The 25,424-nt window shown below is 35.4% G+C and overlaps 1 protein-coding gene across 5 annotated transcripts in view; it reads left to right on the top strand.

Annotated features, from left to right (window-relative positions):
• The window catches only part of LOC150110675 (ecotropic viral integration site 5 ortholog-like), a 283,516-nt gene that overhangs the window by 179,655 nt on the left and 78,437 nt on the right, over positions 1 to 25,424 (top strand). For all 5 annotated transcript variants that reach the window (XM_090400284.1, XM_090400267.1, XM_090400257.1 and 2 more), the window contains exons 9-11: positions 1,499 to 1,559; positions 5,390 to 5,443; positions 20,135 to 20,302. In XM_090400284.1, the coding sequence (XP_090256410.1) occupies positions 1,499 to 1,559; positions 5,390 to 5,443; positions 20,135 to 20,302 (283 nt within the window). The remainder of the gene's footprint in view (positions 1 to 1,498; positions 1,560 to 5,389; positions 5,444 to 20,134; positions 20,303 to 25,424) is intronic.

Here is a 25,424-nt window from a genome sequence, read left to right as displayed (position 1 = left end):
ATGACGAGTAAGAAGTGAACTGGGGTTCATCCCTGAAAGTTATTTAGTAAGGGTGTGAAGACTAACTTTTTTGTTTGGAGAGTGATGAGTGAGTGGAATGGATTGCCAGAGTTAGTTAAGAGTGCTGACACTGAAGGAGTTTAAAGAGGTATTATGATAGGTATTGTGTGAATAATGGTCCTCACATAAGTCTAACATTCATGGAGATATCATGATAATTACTTTTTCATTTGTAATTATTGCAATATGGGATGATAACAGTGTAATGCATTGACTGAGTTCTCATACTGATAACATATAATATAAATACCTATATAATGACATTATGATCCGTGGAATGCATTGTCTGATTGGTGAGAGTGAGAACGGTCAATGAGTTTAAGGAGTGGTATGATAGACTTTGTGTTTCCTAGGAGGGACTTCCCACGATGAGTCTTGATAGACTTATGTTTCCTAGGAAGGATCTCCTGCGATGAGTCTTCTGAGTCCTTGGAGGCCTAAATAATAATAATATAATTATTATCATTTGTGATGCCCGCAATCTTAATATCTTAATAATTAATCAACGAAGGCTCTCCTTTCCTTAAGTCTCCTAACGATTGCGTAAAGATTAGCTGAAGTATGAGATAAATAATAATGGATGCCAGTTAATACAGAAAAATGGAGTCATGCATTTTGGGATAAAAAGATTACAAAGTTTGTTCTGCATTGATGGAAATGTACTCTCTCAGGAAATTGGAGCTAGGGATTTGGAAGTGTTACTAGATAGGGAGTTAAGGAGTTAAAGGTCAGAAAGCAGTATTGCTAAAGTGACCAAGGTAGCTTCAATAACTAAGTAAGCATTGTATTACTTAGTTATTGGGACCTATATTGTTTAACCTTTATATCAATGACATTGTTAATGGATTGCAGGAAGATATTCAGTTGTTTGTGAATGATGTGAAGCTGGGAAGGATTATTAGTAATAGTACAGATGTGGTAGTCCTGAAGAGGATTTGAATAAGCTAGACAGATGGGCAAATGAATGGAGGTGTTGGTTTAATGCAGCAAAATGTAAAGTCTTGAGGTTTGGGGCACATCGATGGGACGCTGCATACTCTATTGAAGGAGCTATACTGGAGGAAGTAGGGGGGACAAGAAATCTAGGGTTGATGATTGATAGAAACCTGAAATTTAAGAATGTTATTATTCCTCTTTATAATTATTTGATATGGTTATATCTGGATTACTCTTGCCTATATTCTTTTCTTGGAGATAGGGAATTGTGTGGATGGTACATGACTCCCTCCTCTTTATAATTATTCGATATGGTTATATCTGGATTACTCTTGCCTATATTATTTTCTTGGAGATTTCTAAACTGTTTTTAGAATTTCACTTTGTTTTATCAAATGCCCAGTTTGAACTTGCAAATGAATTACTTTTTATCACAATTTTTTTTATTTTAAATAATTGGAATAATTAGTGACAGGTTTCTAGGCAAAATCTTTTTCTGTAGGTTTGAAAAGGATTATACTGCATTAAAAGTTAAAGAACAAGAAGAACTAATAGAACTTAAGGTAAGTTTTCATTTAATTTTAAACTGTTTAGCTTTTTTTGGTTCATTAATTCAGATGCTTATGACATCTCTGCTCACTTTGTCATTGTCAATCAATCATTGCAGAGCTTGACATCAAACTGAAAAACAGCTTGTTTTTCTAGTCTTCATATATATTATGAATCATATACAGGTATCCCTTAATTAACGCAGTTAATTAATCCCTCGATGTTACCGCGTATATCAAAATCATGTTAATCAAATCTAATAATCAATGGTAAAAATTGCAATTCATCCATGATCGATTACTGTATTAATAATTTTTTATATGGTACTCTTTTAGGAAAGATAAAAAAAAATGAATGCAAAGTAAATGTTTATTAAATACTTGTACCTACATTAGTACTGCAATTTTTTTATCAAAAGAAGTTATCAAGAGTCGTTTGAACAGTTTTAGTTTTTTTCTCATCAGCATAAATTCTATGATAACAAGCAAAATGACTCTCCAGACCTCGGCAAACAAGCAATGAAACATAAAGAAAAAGCACTGCAAATATAATACATGATGGTACAAATTAAGTTAATATTGAATCCAACATTATTTCATAGCTGAATATAGAAACTACAAGAGTTTTGTGCCGAATATATAGAAATTAAAAGTTTCGGCAGATGCAAGCATAAGCAACCTTATGGGCAACTCGTAGTAAAGGTGGAGTAAGTTCCAGATCACTTTCCTTAGTATTTTCCATAATGTAAAGCACATCTAGAAGACATATATGATAAATAAGCTTTTGGCTCTCTATTTCAGTAATACATGATGGTTTATTTATTTTCATTTACAATCTAGAAATTATTGAACAAAGAATAAAAAAAAAAAAATAATAATCAAAAACTAAACCATACTGTACTGACATCGGAGGTCACAGTATCTCTCAGATACAATTTACTGTCAAATATCACAAACCTTTATATAACATGTGTTAAACCAAACTGACAGCAAAAAACAGTGCGGATTATCACTTGTAACATATGAATGCACAGCTACTCATGACCTCAAAGCTATACACTGAATTGTGGAAGAATATTTATATTAAACATTTTGCGTGTATCTGTCATATCAGCTGCGAGCTCTGTAGGGTTAAAGACGCGTTAATCAAAACTCTTGCTGCATATTTCAAGGGATTGTCGCAATTAATTTCAGCGCGTTAAGCAGGGATACCTGTACTAAGTTTCAGTAGTTAATGGGTAATTGAGATATAGAATAGAGAGAGGTGATTTTCGTGTTTAGTTCAGTGAAATGTAGAATATTTCATACTGGTATGAAACGTACTGTGCAATACTCACAAGGGAGAGTAATATGATTAATAGAAATGAATAAACTAGAGATATTGATTAGAATAGATGCTAAGAAGTGCGGGCTGGATGATAAATGCTATAATTTTAAAGTTTCCTTTAAAAGAAGAAAAAAAAGCTATTTCCTTTAGGAAAATGATAACCACTATTTGCACAAATCCTTTACACCACAAAATAGTATTTTAAAATCCTTAAATGTATACTTGGATTGCATCACAGACTACCAGTTTATCCTGTGCTGATCAAAAATTCATTATTTCTTGGAAATGCCATAGTATATAAGAAATTTAAAATGTTCCAAAACTAGTTTCATTAAGGTGATGCATTTCCAGAACTACATTTATAAACCAGACTACATTTATTGTAGTCTGGTTTATAAATGTAGAGAATTTGGTTAATAGTGTTTTGGCTGTAACCATTTTTTAGTAAAGTATTGCTGATAACTTTAGATTCGTCTTTAACTGCTTGTTCATTGGAGCAAATCTTCAAAGCTCTGTTTTTTAGAATATTAATGACACCTAGTTTTTGTGTTGGGTGGTGGTAGGAGTTTGTGTATATTATATTGGCCAGTATGTGTCGGTTTCCGGTAAACAGTGAATGAAAGACTGCCAAAAGGAAGACGTGTGACAAGTGTATCTAGAAATGGAAGTGTGTTCTGCTTTTCAATCTCAATTGCAAACTATATGTGTTTGTGTTGTATGTTTAGGTGGCTAAGGAAAGTGTCTAGTGTCTGGCGGTCATGGGGCCAGATTGCAAAAAATCGTCAACGTATCTAAGCCAGACTTTGGGTTTTAAAGGAGAGGAATCTAGAACATGTTGCTCAGAATGTTCCATATAAAAGTTAGCAAATGGGGGGGGGATAATGGCAAGCCTATGACTGCGCCTTCTTTTTGTAGAAATTAAGTTCACAATTAAGATTGAAAAGTAGAACACACTTCTGTTTCTTGATACACTTGTCACACGTCTTAATTCTGGCAGTCTTTCCTTCACTGTTTACCGGAAACCAACACATACTGGCCAATATATACACACAAACTCCTACCGCCACCCAACACAATAATTAGGTGTCATTAATACTCTAAAAAACAGGGCTTTGAAGATTTGCTCCAATGAACATGTGCTTAAAGACGAATTTAAAGTTATCAGTAATACTTTCCTAAAAAATGGTTACAGTCAAAACACTATTAACAAAATTCTCTATAAAACCTCAATAATAAAAACAAAGATAAACCAGACTACAATAAAACTATAACCATTCCTTACATTAAAGGGACATCAGATAAAATAAACAGAATATTGAAGAAATACAACCTGAAAGCCATCTTTAAATCTCCTGCAAAATTAAAAGGCTTATTCAACTAATCCAAAGACACACTTCCTCTGCTGGCCCATCCTGAAGTATACCATATTTATTGTACCTATAATCTATCATACATAGGGGAAACAGGACACACAATTCCTATCAGACAAAAAAGAACATAAACGACACATTAAATATAATAACTATGATGAAGCTGGCCTTTCTGATCATGCCCTGAACACTTTACATAGAATTGACTGGAAAAGCACCAGTTGTTTACATCACACCAAAGCATGGTATGAATGTTAATTTAAGGAAGCCTGTGATATTTTTATCAACCACCCTAATCTGAACAATAATGATGATCTAAAAATTCCAAACATATGGAAGGCACATATTCTACCCATGGAACCTTTCTCCCTAAGAGTTAACTATAAAGAGGACTGTAGATAATCCAGAATCTTAAATCAAATGTAACAATTGTCACGTTAAATTAGGACATCATTGTTACTATAAGAAAACTATCTATAAGAAAGAATGTTTCTCTCATGTTATCTTAAGTAGAATTTATCTTTGATGTAGTTTCTAAATAATTAATTTTATCTGTTTTTATTATATTTTCACTAGAGGTCATGCTAGTAGAATAGCAGTTGATCAAATTGTTGTGAAAAATGTAACTCAGCTTGTCCTTGTATATTTGTATATACTTCAGATGATGACCTTAATATGAAGGTCAAAACATTTGGAAAATTAAAATAGTTATTTATATCATGGTTGTAAAGTCCATAATTTCCGAAATGAATGCTGATCAACCATGCAACACTAAAAGAAAGGATTCTTTCATGACCACTTCATTTCTATGCTGCTTGCCTAATTTATCCATTCACTGTAGTGTTACAGTACATGATATAGTATCATTCATTGGTAAAGAATGATTTCATTTGAAATTTTGATCCTTTTGTTTTTTAAAAATAAAATCAGCATATTTTCTTTATATTCTAAAATTTGTAAAATACTGAATTAATCAATCTTATCTAAATTGTTTTACTGATTTTAAGCAAACATGCAAAAAAAAAAAAACAAAAAGACATATAATACTATCAGAGGAAGGTGATAATAAAGTGCATATTTTTGTATTGAGAAAGAACAGTTATTTTTTAGGTACTTAGTGAAGTTAATTATATATCTTATTTTTATAGAGGTTACGAAATGAAAATAGATTACTTAAACAGAGGATAGAAACTCTTGAAGAGGTAAGTAGAAAATCATCATTGAATTTTTAGTTAATTTTCTCCATCTACATTCAGTAAAGTTAATATCCAAATGGTACTTTTTTGTTGTGTTACTTGAATTTTTTGTTATATATATATATATATATATATATATATATATATATATATATATATATACTCATATATCATATTGATATATTCATATCAATGTGCTAAGCAATTTTTTTTTTTTTTTTTTTTTTTTTTTTTTTTCAAGAAATCAGAACCAACACTGTAACTTGTCTAAGAAACTATAACACATTTTAGGAATGTTAGTCAAGTGAGTTTTATTTATCATCCTACTAGTTTCACCGATTTTTGCTATCGGCATCTTCAGGGATACAACTGGTAAGCGATATGAAGGTAACAGTTCTAATTCATACAAAATTAGTATTGTGTGAGACAATGCTGTGTCGCGGGAACATGATTTATTTGTTACGAGACAATGTAATTGGCGTCAAAGTTCATTTCTTTGATGTTTAGTGATCTAATTCAAGTTTTCCAAATTTCCGGTAGGATTAGACCTTGATTCTTATTTAGGTTTCCTGTTGAGCAGGCGACCATAGCAGCCTCCTTGAAGGTTCTGGAATGGTAGTTCTCGTCTATATAGGGCATATGACTCTTATCCCACTCAATAAGATGGTTGGTAGAGGCAAAGTTGTTTCTAACATAGCCTATGTGCTCCTTCTGTCTCATTTCGAAGCTTCTAGAGGTCTGACCAAAGTAACTAACACCACAGGAACAAGGTATATTATATACTCCAGAGGACTTGTAGAATGGATGAGGGTCTTTCGGTGATCTTAAAAATTTCCGAATAGTATCGACCGGATTGAATGCTACTCTAATATTGTGTGGTTTTAGAAGGATAGCCAATTTTTTGGAAATGCTGCTGACAAATGGAATAGTTATAGTACTGATGTATTGGGTGTTATCACGTTGTCTTTGTGGTATATCTGAAAAGAGAATCTTGTTGTAAATTCTTTTAGGATAACCATTTAAGGATAGCTCTCTGGATATTGTTAATTCTTTTTGTAAGTCATCTTGGTCTGTGGTGTACTGTGTAGCTCTTTTCTTAAGCATATGGATAATGCTAAGTTTCTGGGATATATGATGTGACGAGTTGAAATGGAGGTAACGTCCAGTATTCGTAAGTTTTCTATACACAGACAGGTTGATACTGTTATTGGTTTGTTTCTTTATTAGGATGTCTAAGAATGGAAGTTTTTCATCTTTTTCAATTTCTAATGTGAATTTGATGGTATGGTGGAAACTATTGATTTGGTTAAGATAATCCATTAGTTCTTCTTTCTTATGATTCCAAATGATAAAGATGTCATCTACATATCTGTACCAAGTTTTCGGTTTTGGGGTAATTTGAATAAGATTTTATCCTTTAGGTGTCTTCCATGAATAAGTCAGCACAAGAAGGAGAGAGGGGGGCTAACCATGTCTAATCCGGTAAGTTGTTTATAGACTATTTTTTGCCAAACAAAATAGTTCAAAGTTAAGCAATGATTGAACAATGTAGTGATGTTTCTTGGGAACAAGTTGTCTAAGATGTTGATGACTTCCACAACTGGAATGTTTGTAAACAGAGATGTAACGTCAATGCTTGCTAGTATATCATCTTCAGAGACAGGGATGTTTTTTAATTTTTCAATAAAATGTTGTGAGTTTTTGATATAAGTATCTGAGTTGTGAATGTGTTGTTGTAAAATCTTGGCTAGATATTTAGACAGTTGGTAAGTTGGAGAATAGATTCCATCAACTATTGAACGTAATGGTGTACCTTCTATATGTATTTTAGGAATGCCATGCAATCTTGGAGTCAACGGGTGCATGGATTTTAGCTTTCTTATTAAGTCTATAGGCCAGTTAGTCATTCTGCATAATAGTTATGCTAAAACCTTCAGTTACAGCAAAAAGATGCAAATTGATAAATTTAACTTGCTATATGATAATTACATTAACTCTAAACAGTCTCTACCAGATAACCAAGTGATAATGAACCTATCTAAACACATTTTAACAAAACCTGAGATCTCAATTCTCAAAAAAGGATTCAATTTCGCCTTAAAACCTACTGCTATTCCTAAAATAGAGTTCATCTGCAACTTAGAAAAAGCCATCTCATTGCTACCACACCCAATAGCTAATGACTTATGATTAAAAAGTAGCATAATCCTCTCTGTTCCGTCAAGATCTCCTAACACCAACTCTAACCAAATGGAAAGAAGAACACTACTCAAATTAAAGAATAATAAAGACATCATCATACTTAAAGCTGACAAAGGCAATAATATTATTATCTTAAATACAAAAGATTATGAAGAGAAAATTAAAATTCTATTATCAGACACGTCTGTCTATGACGTTCTCAGTACAGATCCTACGCAAAAAAACCATAACGACACCAATGAACTATTACATGGAATGACTAACTGGCCTATAGACTTAATAAGAAAGCTAAAATCCATGCACCCGTTGACTCCAAGATTATATGGCGTTCCTAAAATACATAAAGAAGATACACCATTACGTCCAATAGTTGATGGAATCTATTCTCCAACTTACAAACTGTCTAAATATCTAGCCAAGATTTTCAACAAAACATTCACAGCTCAGATACTTATATCAAAAACTCAACATTTTATTGAAAACTTGTTCCCAAGAAACATCACTATGTTGTTCAATCATTGTTTAACTTCAAACTATTTCGTTTGACAAAAAAGTCTACAACCGGATTAGCCATGGGTAGCCCCCCCCCTCTCTACTTGTGCTGACTTATTCATGGAAGACACCTAAAGGATAAAATCTTATTCAAATTACCCCAAAACCGAAAACTTGGTACAGATATGTAGATGACATCTTTATCATTTGGAATCATAAGAAAGAAGAAATAATGAATTATCTTAACCAAATCAATAGTTTCCACCATACCATCAAATTCACATTAGAAATTGAAAAAGATAAAAAACTTCCATTCCTAGACATCCTAATAAAGAAACAAACCAATAACAGTATCAACCTGTCTGTGTATAGAAAACTTACGAATACTGGACGTTACCTCCATTTCAACTCGTCACATCATATATCCCAGAAACTTAGCATTATCCATATGCTTAAGAAAAGAGCTACACAGTACACCACAGACCAAGATGACTTACAAAAAGAATTAACTACAATATCCAGAGAGCTATCCTTAAATGGTTATCCTAAAAGAATTTACAACAAGATTCTCTTTTCAGATATACCACAAAGACAACGTGATGACACCCAATACATCAGTACTATAACTATTCCATTTGTCAGCAGCATTTCCAAAAAATTGGCTATCCTTCTAAAACCACACAATATTAGAGTAGCATTCAATCCGGTCGATACTATTCGGAAATTTTTAAAGTCACCGAAAGACCTTCATCCATTCTACAAGTCCTCTGGAGTATATAATATACCTTGTTCCTGTGGTGTTAGTTACTTTGGTCAGACCTCTAGAAGCTTCGAAATGAGACAGAAGGAGCACATAGGCTATGTTAGAAACAACTTTGCCTCTACCAACCATCTTATTGAGTGGGATAAGAGTCATATGCCCTATATAGACGAGAACTACCATTCCAGAACCTTCAAGGAGGCTGCTATGGTCGCCTGCTCAACAGGAAACCTAAATAAGAATCAAGGTCTAATCCTACCGGAAATTTGGAAAACTTGAATTAGATCACTAAACATCAAAGAAATGAACTTTCACGCCAATTACATTGTCTCGTAACAAATAAATCATGTTCCCGAGACACACGCATTGTCTCGCACAATACTAATTTTGTATGAATTAGAACTGTCAGTTAAAACCTAGTCTGTTACCTTCATATCGCTTACCAATTGTATCCCTGAAGACCGATAGCAAAAATCAGTGAAACTAGTAGGATGATAAATAAAACTAACATGCCTAAAACGTGTTATAGTTTCTTATACAAGTAGTCAAGAAAGAAAATCATATTGTGACTTGTCTTTTTAATATATTTGTATTACCTCCAAGCAAGTCTCCATGGATCTGTAGATGCAGTCAAACACAGTAACTGGCATACCTCACCACACCTTGTTGATGATGTTCAACATTGCACCACTCTGGCATTGCATTGCACTCATTCACCACCTGCCAAGCAAAAAATTTCCTTTTCCTTCTTTACCATTGTATATTTCTCTCATTATCCCATTACTCTATGCAGTAATTCCCCTCCATCAAATAGGCTCCTTTCACCCACTTACACATTTCAATCATATCATCTCTCCTATCTCTCAGCCTCTGCTGGCAAGGCCGGCTCTACTGACGGTGCAAGATGTACATTTACAATGGGGTGGCAAAATTGGCATAAGCTACACGAAAAATAAGGGGAAGGGGTAGCAAAATATGCTACTGCATGGGGCAGCCCTGTCTGCTGGTCACATTCCCTTATCTTCCCCTCAACATTCAGAGTCCTTGCACATGCTTTCCTATTGCCAATATAGCCAGGTGACCAGATCTGTGCACAAAAGTCTAAATATGCCTGATTGGTGACCTGTACAGAATTATTACCTTGTTATTCATATTTATGAGAGTTCTTCATATTACAACAGTAATTTTCTGTGTATCTTTTATACCTTTATGATGTGTTCCCTATCCACCAAGATCCCCAGATTCCTTGCTTCTTCCTCCTCCTGAAACGAAGTTCCTCTAATATGATAAACCACATTCTATGTTTTTTGGAGTGACACTATCTTTCTTTCTTTCCACTCTTCCGGGTCTGTTTCCTGTTGAACAGCCAAGTCAAGGGTACTGTAAGTTCTTTTGCATATTCTCATAATATGCATGGTGATATTTCATCCAGTCCTACAGCCTTATTAACATCAAAGTTATTTAATATTCTAAATAGTTCTTATTCCATAACTCTGTCTTCCTTCCTGTTATTCAGCACTACTCCTATCCCTCCCCAACCTTCCTTTCCTACAAGAAATACACTAATGAAATATAAATTAAGTGGATATTAAATCCATTGTTATTTCAAAGCTGAATGCAAAAATTATAAAAGTTTCATATAAAATTTGACCAGAGAGCTTATGGGAATGCACTCGCCAGCATTTGTGAGATGCCCTAGCAGCAGACCTTATAGGACACATGATCACTGCCCAATCATCCAAGCCTTCTATTGGATCATTTTGATGAGATTTCACTGGCCTGACAGCTGTTTCGAACTGGTTGGTTCTCTTCCCCTGAGGAGAACCAATCTATGGATGCTTGGACAGCGATCATGTATCCTATAAGGTCTGCACTAGGGCAGCGTTTCCCAAATGGTGGGTCACGACCCGGCATCAAGTCACGAAAGCTAAATGCCGGGTTGCCTAAAAAAATCTCAAACCTAGGTGTTTCGTTTTTGGGCCTTCTTTTTTTCATGAAACTCTAAAATAGAAGTAAATAGCTTTTAATCGGGACTAATGAATAAATAATTTAATTAATAGAAACAAAAAATGCTCTCTGTCCACATCAACATTTCGGTCTCTTTGTTTGTGGTAAAGTAGCTCAACTAATGGCAAGGCTGTGCCTCCAGCCGAATTGTTTGGCAGTCTGGCATTTGTTTTACTTGCCTGCCATGTACTCGCTCTGCTTGTCCAGTTTGAGTTAAGCATCGAGAGAGAGAGCATATTTTTTTGTATTTACTAATTATGTGTACCTTGCCCGGTGGGTTCAGCTGAACAACCGTAATTATTATAATTGTTTCTAAATAATTTAATTCATTCTTTCTTCATCTTGCTTGCCATTACCATTTTAATGATGGCTAAATGGGTAATAAAACAACAAACAAACAATGTGCTGGTTACAAACTCTTCGATTAGCACCAATGAACAATCGAGTGATGTGCAGCCAGGCACGAGTTCTGAGAACAGCACTCATGCCCGGTTTGTCATCATCGAGGGTGATGATGACAAACCATTGTGTATTATTTGATGTGCGGCACTTTCAAGCAAGTCCATGAGACCTTCAAAGTTAAAGCGACATTTGGAATTGAAACATCCGAACTACAGTAATAAGCCAATAGATTTCTTTATAAATAAAAAGAGAAAACTAATAGCTACCAAGAAGACTGTCTTCGAATTTTTCTCAGGTAGCTCAGTATGAAAACCTTGTAATGGCTTCTTATGAAATATCAAAATTAATTGCTGAAACTGGTTATCCTCACACAGTTGCTGAGAAATTAATAGTTCCAGCAATGAAAATGTTAGCATCTTGAACATGTTATAAAAAAACAGGAGAGCCAAGTAAATATGCTGATGCTATCAAATAACACAGTGAAACGTGGAATCATGGCGATGGCAGATAATATCGAAGAAACTATTGTAGGTCACTTAAGAGTGCAATTTTTTTCCCTTGCAAGTCAATGAAAGTACAGACATATCGGACAATGCCAATTTAATGTGTTTTGTGAGATACGATTGTGACAATATAACTCGCACAGAATTTTTTTGTAAACCTCTGACAACAGCTGAAGAAATTTTTATTTGATTTTAAAAATTTTACATCAATGAAAAGGGCATTGAATGGAAGAAATGTGTGGGACTGGGTAGCGATGGAGCCCATGCAATGACAGGCGCACATACTGGGCTTTTTCCAAAGATCAAAGTTGTAGCACCAGACTGTGTATGGGTGCATTGTAGCATTCACAGAGAAGCATTGGCCATCCAAAGAATGCCATTGCTTTTAAATGCAACTATGCAAGAGTGTGTACAAGTTATAAACTTTATAAAATCTCGTCCATTGAATTCAAGAATATTCTCTGCATTGCGCAAAGAAATGGGGAGTGAACATGAACATCTTCTTTTACACTATGAGATGCGATGGCTATCAAGAGGGAATGTTTTAAGAAGACTTAATGAAATTATTATTACCCCAAGACCTCATGGAGTCAAAGACTCATCTGGGGAGGTCCTTTTATCACACATGCAGCTCACCATACCGTGCCTTGAACACATACAAATTCCAATCATTTACAACTCTGCATGAAAAAACCTGCCTCTACTCCCTTACTCGCACCCTCTTTATACAGTTTCTAGGGATGACCTCTGGTTCTCCCCTGATCTCCTACTATTTCCTGTGGAACTTATCCAGCATTGATGCTATAACCACTTACCAATTTGTATGATAGGTCTCTATCTTATCCCCCCCCTTCCTCCTGTTTGCCAGACTCTGCAAATTACATCTTCTCAATCTTTCCTCATACTCGACATTCCAGAGATCAGAAACTATTGTGACAGAATGAAGGATGAAGTTTTAATGTTCTTAGACCAACATCCCCCAATGGCTAGGGATGTAATATTTGAATTCAAAGACAGTTTTTATGATGTCAATTGGTTAATCAAGGTTGCCTACCTTTGTGACATTTTTTGAATAATTTAAATATGACATTAAAGGGTAGCAATGCAACTATATTTAAAGTGCAAGAGAAGGTAGAAGCTGCAAGAAAAAAACTCAATTTGTGATCCTGTCGTGTGGATGCAGGGAATTACAAATCTTTTACAAAGCTAACAGAATTACAAAAAGAGTATAATATGAGTTCCATGCCGGATGAGATTTCAGCTGTTATCAAGGAACATATGCTAGGACTGCAGGCAAGTCTGAATGAATATTTCCCCCCAATGAACAGCAACAAAGCATGTATAAGGAACCCTTTTACAGTGAACACAGAATCTGAGACAGAATTGCCGGATTCAGATATTGAATCTATAATTGTCTATAATCTATAAGTGTCTACGGCACTCAAAGACCTCTTCAACACAATACCACTGATGAATTTTTGGCTGTCTTGCCATCAGGAGTACCCAGTTTTAGCAGAAAAAGTGATAAAATTTCTAATACCTTTTGTCACAACCTATAAGTGTGAAACGGGCTTTTCAACACTGGTTTTTCTAAAAGAACAAATATAGAAACCGATTGGAAGCCGAACTGGATTTAAGAATAAAGTTATCTTTTCCTCCGAACCTGAAGTTTCTAGTTACCAAGCAACAGCATCACACTTCTTATTAATAAATTACTTGGCTTTAGTTTAATTTCTTTATATTTTTGTAAGAGTAAATGCTTCTTTATTATAATAATATTTGAAAACTCTATGAACATTCAAATCTGTTTTATTTTACCTATTGACCATAAAAATTTTAGTGGGTCACGAAGATGAAGTATTAAAATAACCTGGCTATGGAAAAAAAAAGTTTGGGAAACCTTGTGCTAGGGCAACTCATAAATGCCGGTGAGTGTATTCCCATAAGCTCTCTAGTCAAATTTCTTATGAAACTTTTATAGTTTCTGCATTGGGCTTTGAAATATTGCTGGATTTAATATCCACTTGATTTATATAATTTTGCATCACCAAATTTAAGCCTTTTGGCTCTTTATTTTAATAAATACTTTACACGCCAACTGAGAATTTGCTTACAGAAAATACACCTCTCTGACACTGTGTTCCTTAATACTGAACAAGAGTTTTTGCTCTCTTTAGGTTTTTGCCTAGTCTCTAAGGAGAACTAACTATTTCGAAACAGCTGTCAGGCCAGTGGAACCTTATCAAAATGAACCAATAAAAAGAAAATATATGGATGCCTGGGCAGCGATTATGTCTCATATAACGCCTGCGCTAGGGCAACTCATAAATGCCAATGAGTGTTTTCCTGTAAGCTCTCTGATCAAATTTTGTTTGAAACTTTTATAGTTTCTGCATTTGGTATTTGAAATAATTCTGGATTTAATATCTACTTGATTTATATAATTTTACATTGCTGAAATGAAGCCTTTTGGCTCTTTATTTTAGTAAATATACTAATGAAATACTGAACATTTCCATTATCTTCAGCAAATGTGAGCTGTGTTCCATCCCCCAACAACTAAAGTTAGTCTTCCACATTCAGTCTTTTTTTTGGTGGCAATATAATTTGTAGAATTCTCTAGGGTTTTGATTTAATGTTTCAGCCAATCTCTACTTTCTCACTACACTCATCTCCTAGCCTGTTCCTTATACTGATGCTGCTGGAGAGTACTCTGTTCTTCATATGTCCTCTTTCTCAGACGCTCCTGCATGATTCAATGATTCATCCATTTCACCCTAACTGTATTTATCCTCCTAATCTTAGGAATAGTCTGACATTGCCGTAGGTAACTGAGTTTGGACCAAGTCACAAGTATTGGTGATTTCTCTGCCCTTCATTTGACAACTATCGCATGTTGCCAGTCTGTTTCATTAATGTATGAGGGTGGTCTGAAAAGTTCTCAGCCTAACAATGAAAAACAAATTTATAATTTCCAAATTATTTTTATTTTTCAACATAATCTCCCTTAAGACTAATGCATTTATTCCAGTGATGCTCCAGCACCATTATCCTGCCCCTGTAGTGGTTCTCAGTAAGATCTGCGAAATACCCCTCTACAGCTGCAATCACCTCTTGATTAGAAGAAAAATGCTGACCAGTGAGGAAGAGTTTTAGTTTTGGGAAAAGATAGAAATCAGAGGTAGCCAAATCGAGGGAATAGGGTGGATGTTCCAACAATTCATAGTGCAGATCCCTTAATTTTCCCATTGCCAAAGCATCTTTGTGGGCAGGTGCATTGTCCTGATTAAAGATGATTTTTTTCTTCTGCAAACCAGGTCTTTTCTCACAAACATCTAGTCCGATTAAAAGATCGGAAATATATTCCGCGGTTATTGTTTTACCCTTTTCAAGATAGTAAACAAAACGCCTTCTGCATCCCAAAACACAATGTTCCTGCTGATGGAACTGACTTTGTCTTCTTTGGCGCTTAACAACCGGCCTCTCTCTACTGTTTTGACTTCTGTTTGGATTCTGGTGTGTAATGGTGAATGTAAGTCTCATCCACAGTAAAACATCGGCACACAAAATCCGTTTTATTCTTGTTAAAACGCTCCAAGCACTCTCCAGAGATTTTCATGCAAGTGTGTTTTTGATCTGCTGTGAGCAAGCACGGCATCCATCTTGCACAAAGCTTTTTCATATGCCATTCTTTATGCAAAATTTATCCTACATGTTCTTTTGAAATGCCTGTAGTCTCAGCAGTTTCATGCAATTTTATTTGCTGGTCATCCAATATCATATCATGCACTTGATCAATGATTTCAGGTGTTGTTACACTTTTTGGACATCTTTCACATGGATCATCTTCAAGGCTGGTATGGCTATGTTTAAACTTGGCAGTCCATTTCTTAATTGTCGAAAATGAAGGAGAAGAGTGCCCATAAACTTTTATGAACTTTGAATGAATTTCTTTTGGTATTAAACCTTCTTTTACAAAGAATTTTATAACTGCACGTTAATTTTATCCATTTCAAGGGATGCAAACAACACTTTTGCTTCAGACAGCTGTATAAAACAAACTACTTGATAGAATGACTTGCAATTTCACATGGATGCTTATGACAGATGTACCAACTTAAAAAAATCTTGCGAATAGTGTTGCCATCTATGGTCGAGGCATAGTACTTTTCAGACCATCCTCATGTTATAGTTCCCTGCTCTTTAATTCAGTATATTTCTTTTGATCTGTGAAACTGTAGAACATGTTCTAATTCACATTATCACCCTTGTCAGAAATATGGTGCAGTCAAATAGTAGATAGAGCACATGGAATATGTTCTACAGATTCTTCTTCTTTATAAGACAGTTCTTCTAAACAAAGAACTGTCTTATAATGGTTATAATGCAAAAACGTTGATAAAAATAATCAATAAATTAGGGCTGTCATCGTAACCCACCTCAAGAAGTTTCAGAATTTGTAGTCCATATGTTAAAGGACTTTCAGAAAAAAAAGCAAAACTACTTCAACAGATTGATTTAATAATCTCTTTCCATCCAGTTAAGTTTCCTTCCTTATCTCTTCTAAAGACAAATATCCTCCTCTTTCTTATCCTACAGTTTACAGAATCTCCTGCTGTTGCGACTTATGTTATTATGGACAGACAGGTTGTTCTGCACAAATTCATCTTGAACATCAGAAATATCACTTAAAGAACCCAATAAATCTGGTTCACACATTCACAATCCAACCCTTAACAAAAACGATTGCCTTAAACTATCTCAATTTTGGGAAGTTATATTGACTGATATTCACCATTCATGTGTTTTGTAAATTGTAATTAATTGTATTTAAAAATATTTTATTAACTAATTTGTTTTATTGTAATTATTGTTTGATATCCACTGGTACACCTGGAGCTATTCTCCTGCAGCTGATAATGCATGTAATATCACCCACTTTCAATTGAATTGGTGTTCTTTTTTTGTGATTATTTTCTTATAATTGTATTGAAAATGGCTATGAAACATAGCCAAACATTCTACAAATAAAAAATGAAATTAATACGATTCCTTAATTATTCCTTAATAATGAATTCTTCCATTTAAGTCTCAATTTTTAGATCAACCATTATATATATATATATATATTACTGTGAGTACATCATTAACCACACCTTATTGACTCCAATGATTTATTGACTGAATAACTGTATCAAGGCTACAAACTCTGCATCCTTATTCCTAATACTCCCTGCATTGATTTATAAGCACAGTATCTTTCTCCAATTCCCCCATTTCTTTACACAATCCTTCTCCTCATCATTTGAGTCCTCTGTTGCTCCCATTGAGGTCATCCCTGCATCCCTATCTTGTTTTTCTTTGTTATTTATCTCACACTGACCTTGATAGCTTATGCTCACAGTCCCACCATTTAGTTTTTATTTCCCTGACTGGCTACACAATTTCCTCTTCTCATTAACAATCTACCCAGTTTCGTATACGGCTGACGCTGTCATTCAAATGCACACCATCTGCAGAAAACAGCTCTCTCTCTCACCTACCTTCAAATTTATCCCATACATCCACATACTGAAGTCCTTTCTTCCTGCACATTCTCTATGCCATTTGTGATCAATGATTTTTTTAGCTCCCTATTGTCATACCTTGGCAACACTTACAATTTTTCCTCACACTCTTCTGCTTCAGTGTCTCTAGCAACCCTCAAATCCTGCTACCCCATTCACAATTCATCACAAATCATTTGTTTTTACCAACACAGTCAACACTTCTTCTCTTCTCCACAGCTTTGCATACTATGGACTCTGCCATCCTTTCTCCACTAGCCAATTTCTATACGGAACATTTCGAAAAGTCTGCTCTTGATACTGCTATTCTCAAGTCTTCTATCTGGCCAAGATGCATTGGTGTATTCTCTATTTGGACACATTGCTCAGATACATTCCTCATCTTCCACTTCAACAGCCAACTATCCAGAATCCAGTTCACTACAGAAAAAGTAAATAACAAGCCTACCTTTTCTAGATAATCTAATCGCACATTTTCCCGATGGTCCCCTTTCAGTTTACCTACTAACACCTAGCACTTGTAAATACATAAACAAGTGCTAGATGTTTAATAGGGAGATGTGTGTTAAACATAATACAATATTTTAAATACAGGTTTCACACATGTAAGGGAAATAAAATTGAATTTATTAAATACTCCTATATTATTATTATTTGACACCTCCAAGGAGTCCAAAGATTCATCGAGGGAGAGTGTGCCAACAGCATCGAACGATTGGCCCCCTTCCAACTACTAATCACACTCAAACACAGTTAGTAGTTGGAATATTTATTATTATTATTATTATTATTCAGGCCTCCATGGAGTCAAAAGACTCATCATGGGAGGTCCTTCCTAGGCAACACAGTCTATCATACCACTACTTGAACTCATTGACCGTTCTTGCTTGCACCATTCTATCAGGCAATGCATTCCACAGTTCATCCATCCTCTATGCATAGAAACCACTCCTCACCATCTTGCTCACAGCTTCCTTATGTAACTTCCAGCGATGGCCCTTGTCATTACCCCTTCCTGCTGTTCCACCAAGTGAAAGAACTCCCCAGTGTCAACACTGTAACTACCTCTCAACATTGTAAAAGTCTCAATATCACCTTTCCTTCTTCTATCTACCAAACTCTGAAGTCCATATTCCCTCAGCCGATCCTCATAACTAACATTATACAGTCCTGAAACCATCTTTTTATCCCCCTCTGTACCCTTTCCACAGTTAATTTATCCCTTTCAAATCCTGGGGACCAAATCTGAGAACAATAGTCTGTGGTCTGATCAGGGTCTTATACAATGGAATGATAACTGTTTTATCTCTGCAGGTCTCTGTAATGCTCTCTTTTTGGGTGGCTTAGGTCTATGGATGCAAATGTCATTTCCACATGGACTATAAAAAAAAAAGTTTTTTAACACAGTTGTAAATTCCATAAAATTTTTAAAATGAATGGACATGGCTCCAAGATATAAGATCATGGACAGGATCTCATGGCTATGCAGAAACAAAGGAAAGCCACCAACAGAGAGAGAACTGGAAGGACATGGTTCTGTATCTCACTAAGGAAGCTACATGAAGATACCAAGATTAGTTCTAATTTTAGTTGCAAAACATTGTTTTGGTGGGCCTCTTTTATGCCCATATGGCTTTTTCCATACAGGTATAAATATGGAGCGCTTTGGCTGAAATTTAAGGTTTTCTTTAGGCTATGCTATTGCAACATTGTCGGTCAACAAATTAGATTTCATCTACCACATTGAAAGAGGTCTGAAATTCTTTATCCCAATATAGCCAATAAAATATGGATAGAAACATCCAATATATTAAATTACAATAAACAGCTAAGTTGTAATTTAACCAAAGCAGAAAAATTAGCTCTTAAATCTCTTAGAAATAGCAAAATAATAGTTATTACCAAGGCAGACAAAGGCAATGCTACCATCATTTTTGATTGGACAGCTTACCTTGAAAAAAATGAACCAATTTGTATTTGACCACTACACGTAGCAATTGGTTAACTACAATCATACAAACCACATCAAAAAGAAAACAACAGAATTAAGTCAGTGACCACATGGCCAGAGGAAACAGTTAAAAATCTGTTACTGCATCATGCATGCTCTCTCAGAATTTATGGCCTACCAAAAAAACACACAAACCCAATATCTGATTATCAGTCTTCAAAAACTTGAATCTTTATTTTAAGGGAAAAAAAAAAAAATAGTAGATTAACTCTTCAGTCATCAGGACCATAGGTCAAAGACTTTGTCCTCCCTACCCCACATGCTCAACCTAATATGAGATAATTCCTTTATCCTATCTAATAATCTGCTTGAGTAAACAACAAAGTTCACCCTTTCATGCAAAGAGTATTTCAGTTTTTCTTTTCTGTTGCAGGAAATCAAGGAATTCATATTCTACATCTCCAATATGTTGCATATTTTCATTTGTTTTCATTTCATATGATCATTTATTAAATTTGAGATGACTTACAACTCTTTGGTCCTTTATTGAAGATTAAAAAAAATGAGAAGCCTGTTTTTTCCATCCTATTTTTATAAAATGGGAATCATAATTTAAAAATTATGATTCCTATTTCTTTTTGTTTCATTTTAAATTTATATAAGGAACAGTTTTTCTGTGTCGTTTCAGAAGAGAAGTCTGCTAAGGACTGCGGCAAACATTTCTGATTACTTTCTTAGTTAATTTTTCTTTTAGATCTTTGAATGATTTTTTCTCACTCTGCTTTTATAAACATTTGTAATATATCATTTCAGGAAAGCTCTTTTCTGGCTAATAAACTAATTCAAGGTCAAGTGAGCCATGCCCAGGAAAAAGAGGATAAGTTTGTTATTGCAAGTGAATTGAAAGCTCTCCGTCATCAAGAACAGATTACTCTTCAGGAACTGGAAAAAGCTAAAGTAAAAATAAAAGAACTGGATGAGGTAACTTTATTAATTATTAAAATTATTTTTAAAATGACCAAAACCCAATAGTTCCTTTAAAAAAAAAAAACTGGTTACAGAACAGTCAGATCTCACAAATGGAATTTAATGAATAATCATTAACACTAGACTATGGATTGAAAAGACATTGTTTAAGGTCCCTACCATCACACAAAAGGATTATTATTATTATTATTAAGAGAGACCTCCAGGGAGTCAGAGACTTGTCAAGAGATGCCACATACTACACACACCAGCTATCATACTTATTCTTGAATTCATTCACACTGCTTGCACTCACAACATCCAAAGGCAATCCATTCCAGCCACGCACCACCTAACCAATTTTTCCAAAATCTTCACCACCACTCCTGAGATACTGATTGGTTGATAGTTGGATACATTGGTCTTTGCACCACCTTTGTGCAATGGAATTACCTGATACTGCTATTCTCTTCATTTCTGCGGAATTGTCCCTGTTTTGAGACTCATATTAAACATCCTGGTCAAAGGAATGGCCAGTTCAGCTGAATACTCTTTTAGCACAAGTGCTGATATTCCATAAGTCCCTATTGCTGAATTCTTATTCAATTTGTGCAACAGCTCTAATACCTCGGCGTCACACACCTGCGTTTCTTCATCTAGTGAAGAGGTAACAGTGAGCTCAGTGTTGCGTTCACCAGGTTGATAGCTTTTAACGAAATGGGCACTCATTAACTGAACGACCTCTTCTGCATCTGTAACCCTCATGCCATCTGGATTTAGAAGTTATTCTTTCATATTCATTCTTTCTTTTACTTGCAGCATATTGATAGAATTCTTGTTTTTATGGTTGTCACACAGACAACACAGAGCCAATTTCTTTTCATACTCAGACTTTGCTTTTCATACAACAGTTGTGACTATTCTAGCCTACTGCTTATAACGTTCATGATGGATGTCATTCTTATGCAAAGAGTATTCCTTCCACATCGTCCTTTTCTTAAGAATCTCTTGATTAATAAGATTACACATCCATTTGACTCCTACTCTATTTATTCTTCAAACTCTCGGGAGACATTTTGATATCGCATCATTTAAGTATTGTTTAAATGCTTCCCATGCACTGTCGATATTCTTTCCATCCAGCAACCGATCCCATTCCACTAAACTCAGTATACTCTTCAGTTGGTCATAATTTCCTGATTTTTTTGTTGTTATTTTTATTATTATTGTATTGTGCCTTAAGCTCGTTTCATTTGCACTTCACACAAAGAACCTACTTCTCATCCTCCATTTGCTCATGCCCTCTTTATACATTATCCAGGGTTAACTTCTTGTTCTACTCCTATCTCCTTCCTTTCTATGATAAATATCATCCACATTAAACTAGTAAAATTCCTTAACAACTTATTTCTCAATCATGTTCCTTCTCTTTCACATGATTCTGCAAATTGCATTCTCTCAGTTTTATATCCCATATTCCAGAGACTGGAAACTACCTTAATCATCTTTTCTGAACCCTTTCAAATATATCCTCATCTCCATGAAAACAGGTGACCATCTGTACATAGGAGTCAGTATGTGGTCTGATCAATGTCATATATAATGAACAATAACTTCTACATATCAAACTCCTCATAATTTCCATATTCCATCATGATGTTTTTACAATTTTAGCAATGTATTCCCTAAAATTGACGTCCCTATCTACCACCAACACTACTTCCAGATCTTTTCTCCTTGTCTTTTTGCAAAATTTCCCAATCAGTTTACTTCACATCCCTTTATTGCCTACCAAATTTCAAAACCTTATACTTTGGAACACTGAACTGGTAGATCCACTCACTTGCCATTCATACAGTCTTTGGATCCTTCTGTATGGTAAGGCCACAACATTTGCTCTGTTCTTCATAATTCTTTTCAGCTTTGTATCATTAAACATACAGGTACAAGTTACCTCTGTGACACATTTTCCTCTTTTGGGATACTCCTCTTCTATACAATTTGCTATACCTATCTGACTGTCAATCACCCATCTAACTCACTAATCCACCATCTAATTTAGTTATCAGTATCAATTTAGTTACTGACTTGTGTGGCAATCTATCAAAAATCTTTGCAAAATTCATATATACTACTAAATATGCATCTTCTTTGTCCAGTGCATTTTTACGTTGTAGTACATCTTGTGTACTACATTGTATGTGTTGTGGGCAAGTGTACTGTACTACACTTTTTCTGTTGCACTGATATGCTGTAGGTTTTTCATCTTCTTGTGCATAGGATTGATGATTGATTATTTAAAAAAAAAAAAGTGGATATTATTCAGGCCTCTATGGAATCAAAAGACTAATTGTGGGAGGTCCTTCCTAAGAAACACAAAGTCTATCAAGACTCATCAAGGGGAGGTCCAACCTAAGAAACACAGTCTGTCATACCACTCCTTAAACTTATTGACTGTTCTCGCTCTCACCACTCCATCAGGCAATGCATTCCATGGTTCAACCACCCTCCATGCAAAGAAACCACTCTTCACCATCTTGCTTACAGATTCCTTTCATAACTTCCAGGGATGTCCTCTTGTCATCACTCCTTCCCACTGTTCAACCAAGCGAAAGAACTCCCCATTGTCAACCCTGTAACCACCTCTCAACAGTTTAAAAGTCTCAATCATATCATCTCTCCTTCTTCTATCCACCAAACTCTGCAGTCCACATTCACTCAGCCGATACTCATAACTATCATTGTACAGTCTTGAAATCATCTTTGTTATCCGCCTTTGCACCCTTTCCACAGTTAATTTATCCCCTTCAAATCCCGGGGACCAAATCTGAGAACAGTAGTCCAAGTGTGGTCTGATCAGGGTCTTATACAATGGAATGATAACTGTTTTATCTCTGCAGGTCAGCGTCCTTCTCATTATTGCGGCAATCCTCTGTGTTACCTTCACCACCTTTGCAGTATGTCTCCTAAATTTCAGGTTTCTATCAATCATCAACCCCGGATCTCGTCTTCCCTACTTTCTCCAGTATAACTCCTCCCATAGAGTATGCAGTGTCCCATCGATGTTTTCCAAACCTCAAGACCTTACATTTTGCTGCATTAAACCGAACCCCATTCATTTGCCCATCTATCTACCTTATTCAAATCCTCTTGCAGGGCTGCCGCATCTGCACTATTACTAATATCCTTCCCAGCTTCACATCATCCATAAACAAATGAATATCCCCTTGCAATCCACTGACATTGTCATTGATATAAAGGTTAAACAATATAGGTCCTAGTACTGAGCCCTGTGGGACTCCACTTGTAACCCTCTGCTTCCTTGAAACTGCCCCATCATACACAACTCTCTGATAGCCAATCCTGAATCCATTTGACCAAACTGACATCCAGACCCATGTGCTGCAACTTAAATATTAGCTTATCATGTGGCACCCTGTCAAATGCCTTTGCTATGTGTAAGAAAATGGCAGTATATGCCTTTCCCTCATCTAATGTTGTTGTAACTTTATCATAAAAGACTAGCATATTGCTAAAAGAAGAGCGCCCCTTCACAAATCCATGTTGACTCTCACAGATAACATTACCCTCATCTGCCCACTGCTGTATATGGTCCTTCACTGCTTTCTCCAAGATCTTACTAACTACTGATGACACACAAACTGGCCTATAATTAGACACTTCCAGTCTGCTACTGCCCTTATGCAATGGCACTATCTTAACTTCCTTCTATTCCATGGGCACCTTTCCTGCAGCCAGACTTTCATTGAAAAGTCAGGTCAAAGGCGCTGTCGGTTCCCTAGCACATTCTCTCAAAACTCGTGGTGAAATACCATTCAGTACCACAGCTTTACTGACATCCAGAGTACTCAGTATTTGAAACACACTTTACTCCTGTACCTCTAAACGTCAAACCTGTCCAATTCCTCTAGCATTAAAACTGACTCCTCCAGGATGAAATACTCTAATAAAGTGTTCATTGAACAATTCTACTATGTCCACTGCATCAGTCACTCTATTCCCATTTTTATCCCACAGTATCATTCTATAACTCGACTCTAACAAATTCATGATGGGAATACTGTTGTTATCAACCTGGTTCCATATGCTAGCACTTCCCAGCACTAATCACAACTTCAAACATAAATTATTTATAATTTTTTCTCTTAATCTTATAATTTCCATTTGCAAAGAAAACACCTTTTACCCTCTCTTTCTCTCTCTCTCTCTCACTCTACTTCTTAGGGACTTGCCTAGGTATTCCAAACCTGCCATTAACTCCATGGAACATTCCCTTTTGTGGTGATATCTCAGTCCTGCTGTGTTATTGACATTAGGGTTACTTAATTCCTCATATGCTTCCTTATGCACTGATGTTAAAGCTAAATTAAATATAGCTTATGCTGTTTTGTAGATACATAAGATACACAATCTTGCCATAAGTACTGCATAATGTATCAAAGCAGCTCATGGTAACCATTAAATCACATTTGGAAGAGGTGGTGGTTCACATTTAACAATGATTACGTCATGATATTCTCTTAACACTAGGAATGAAATATTTTGATATCAAATGTAATAGCATGAATACCACTGACAAAAGTGGCAAAGACCTTTAGAAAATTACTATACTGATAAAGGACAGACAGGCAGTGGTGCACCCAGAGGGATAAGGGGCATTGGCACCCCCCAAAGACAAAGGGAAAAAAAAAACACTAGAAAATTTTCCAAAAATCTTTCCCTAATTAAAATTCATTTTTTTTTAAAATTTGTGTTTTCTATTTCTATACTACTTATGAATTAGCGATCATTGTGCTCAGTCATAGGTCATATGCGATGCATAGTGTGTATTCTCAAATCGTGTACTCAACTACTTCCCCTCCAGATTAAATCCTGGGTGTGGCACTGCTGACAGGTAACATCAAAACAGAAATTATCCTGTTATTTGGCTTGCTTGGTTGGCCAAGTGGTTAATGTATTCACCCTCCAACAGGTTGAAGATTCTAATCTTACCATGGGCATGGATGTTTGCTCTTCTTTAGGTGGTAGATGAATTTCATCACCTGGTGTGAGACCACTGCTCTGCTTATTGTAGGCTTAAGGTGCTTAAAATAGTTCCATGTTTGATTAGAACAGG

Source organism: Typopeltis vanoorti, chromosome 1 (genome assembly GCF_054136105.1).
Source record: "Typopeltis vanoorti isolate ZY-2024b chromosome 1, IOZ_Tvanoo_1.0, whole genome shotgun sequence".
Lineage (NCBI taxonomy): Eukaryota > Metazoa > Arthropoda > Arachnida > Uropygi > Thelyphonidae > Typopeltis > Typopeltis vanoorti.
The sequence above is the reverse complement of the archived record's forward strand: the minus strand, read 5'-3'. Positions and strand labels throughout refer to the sequence as shown.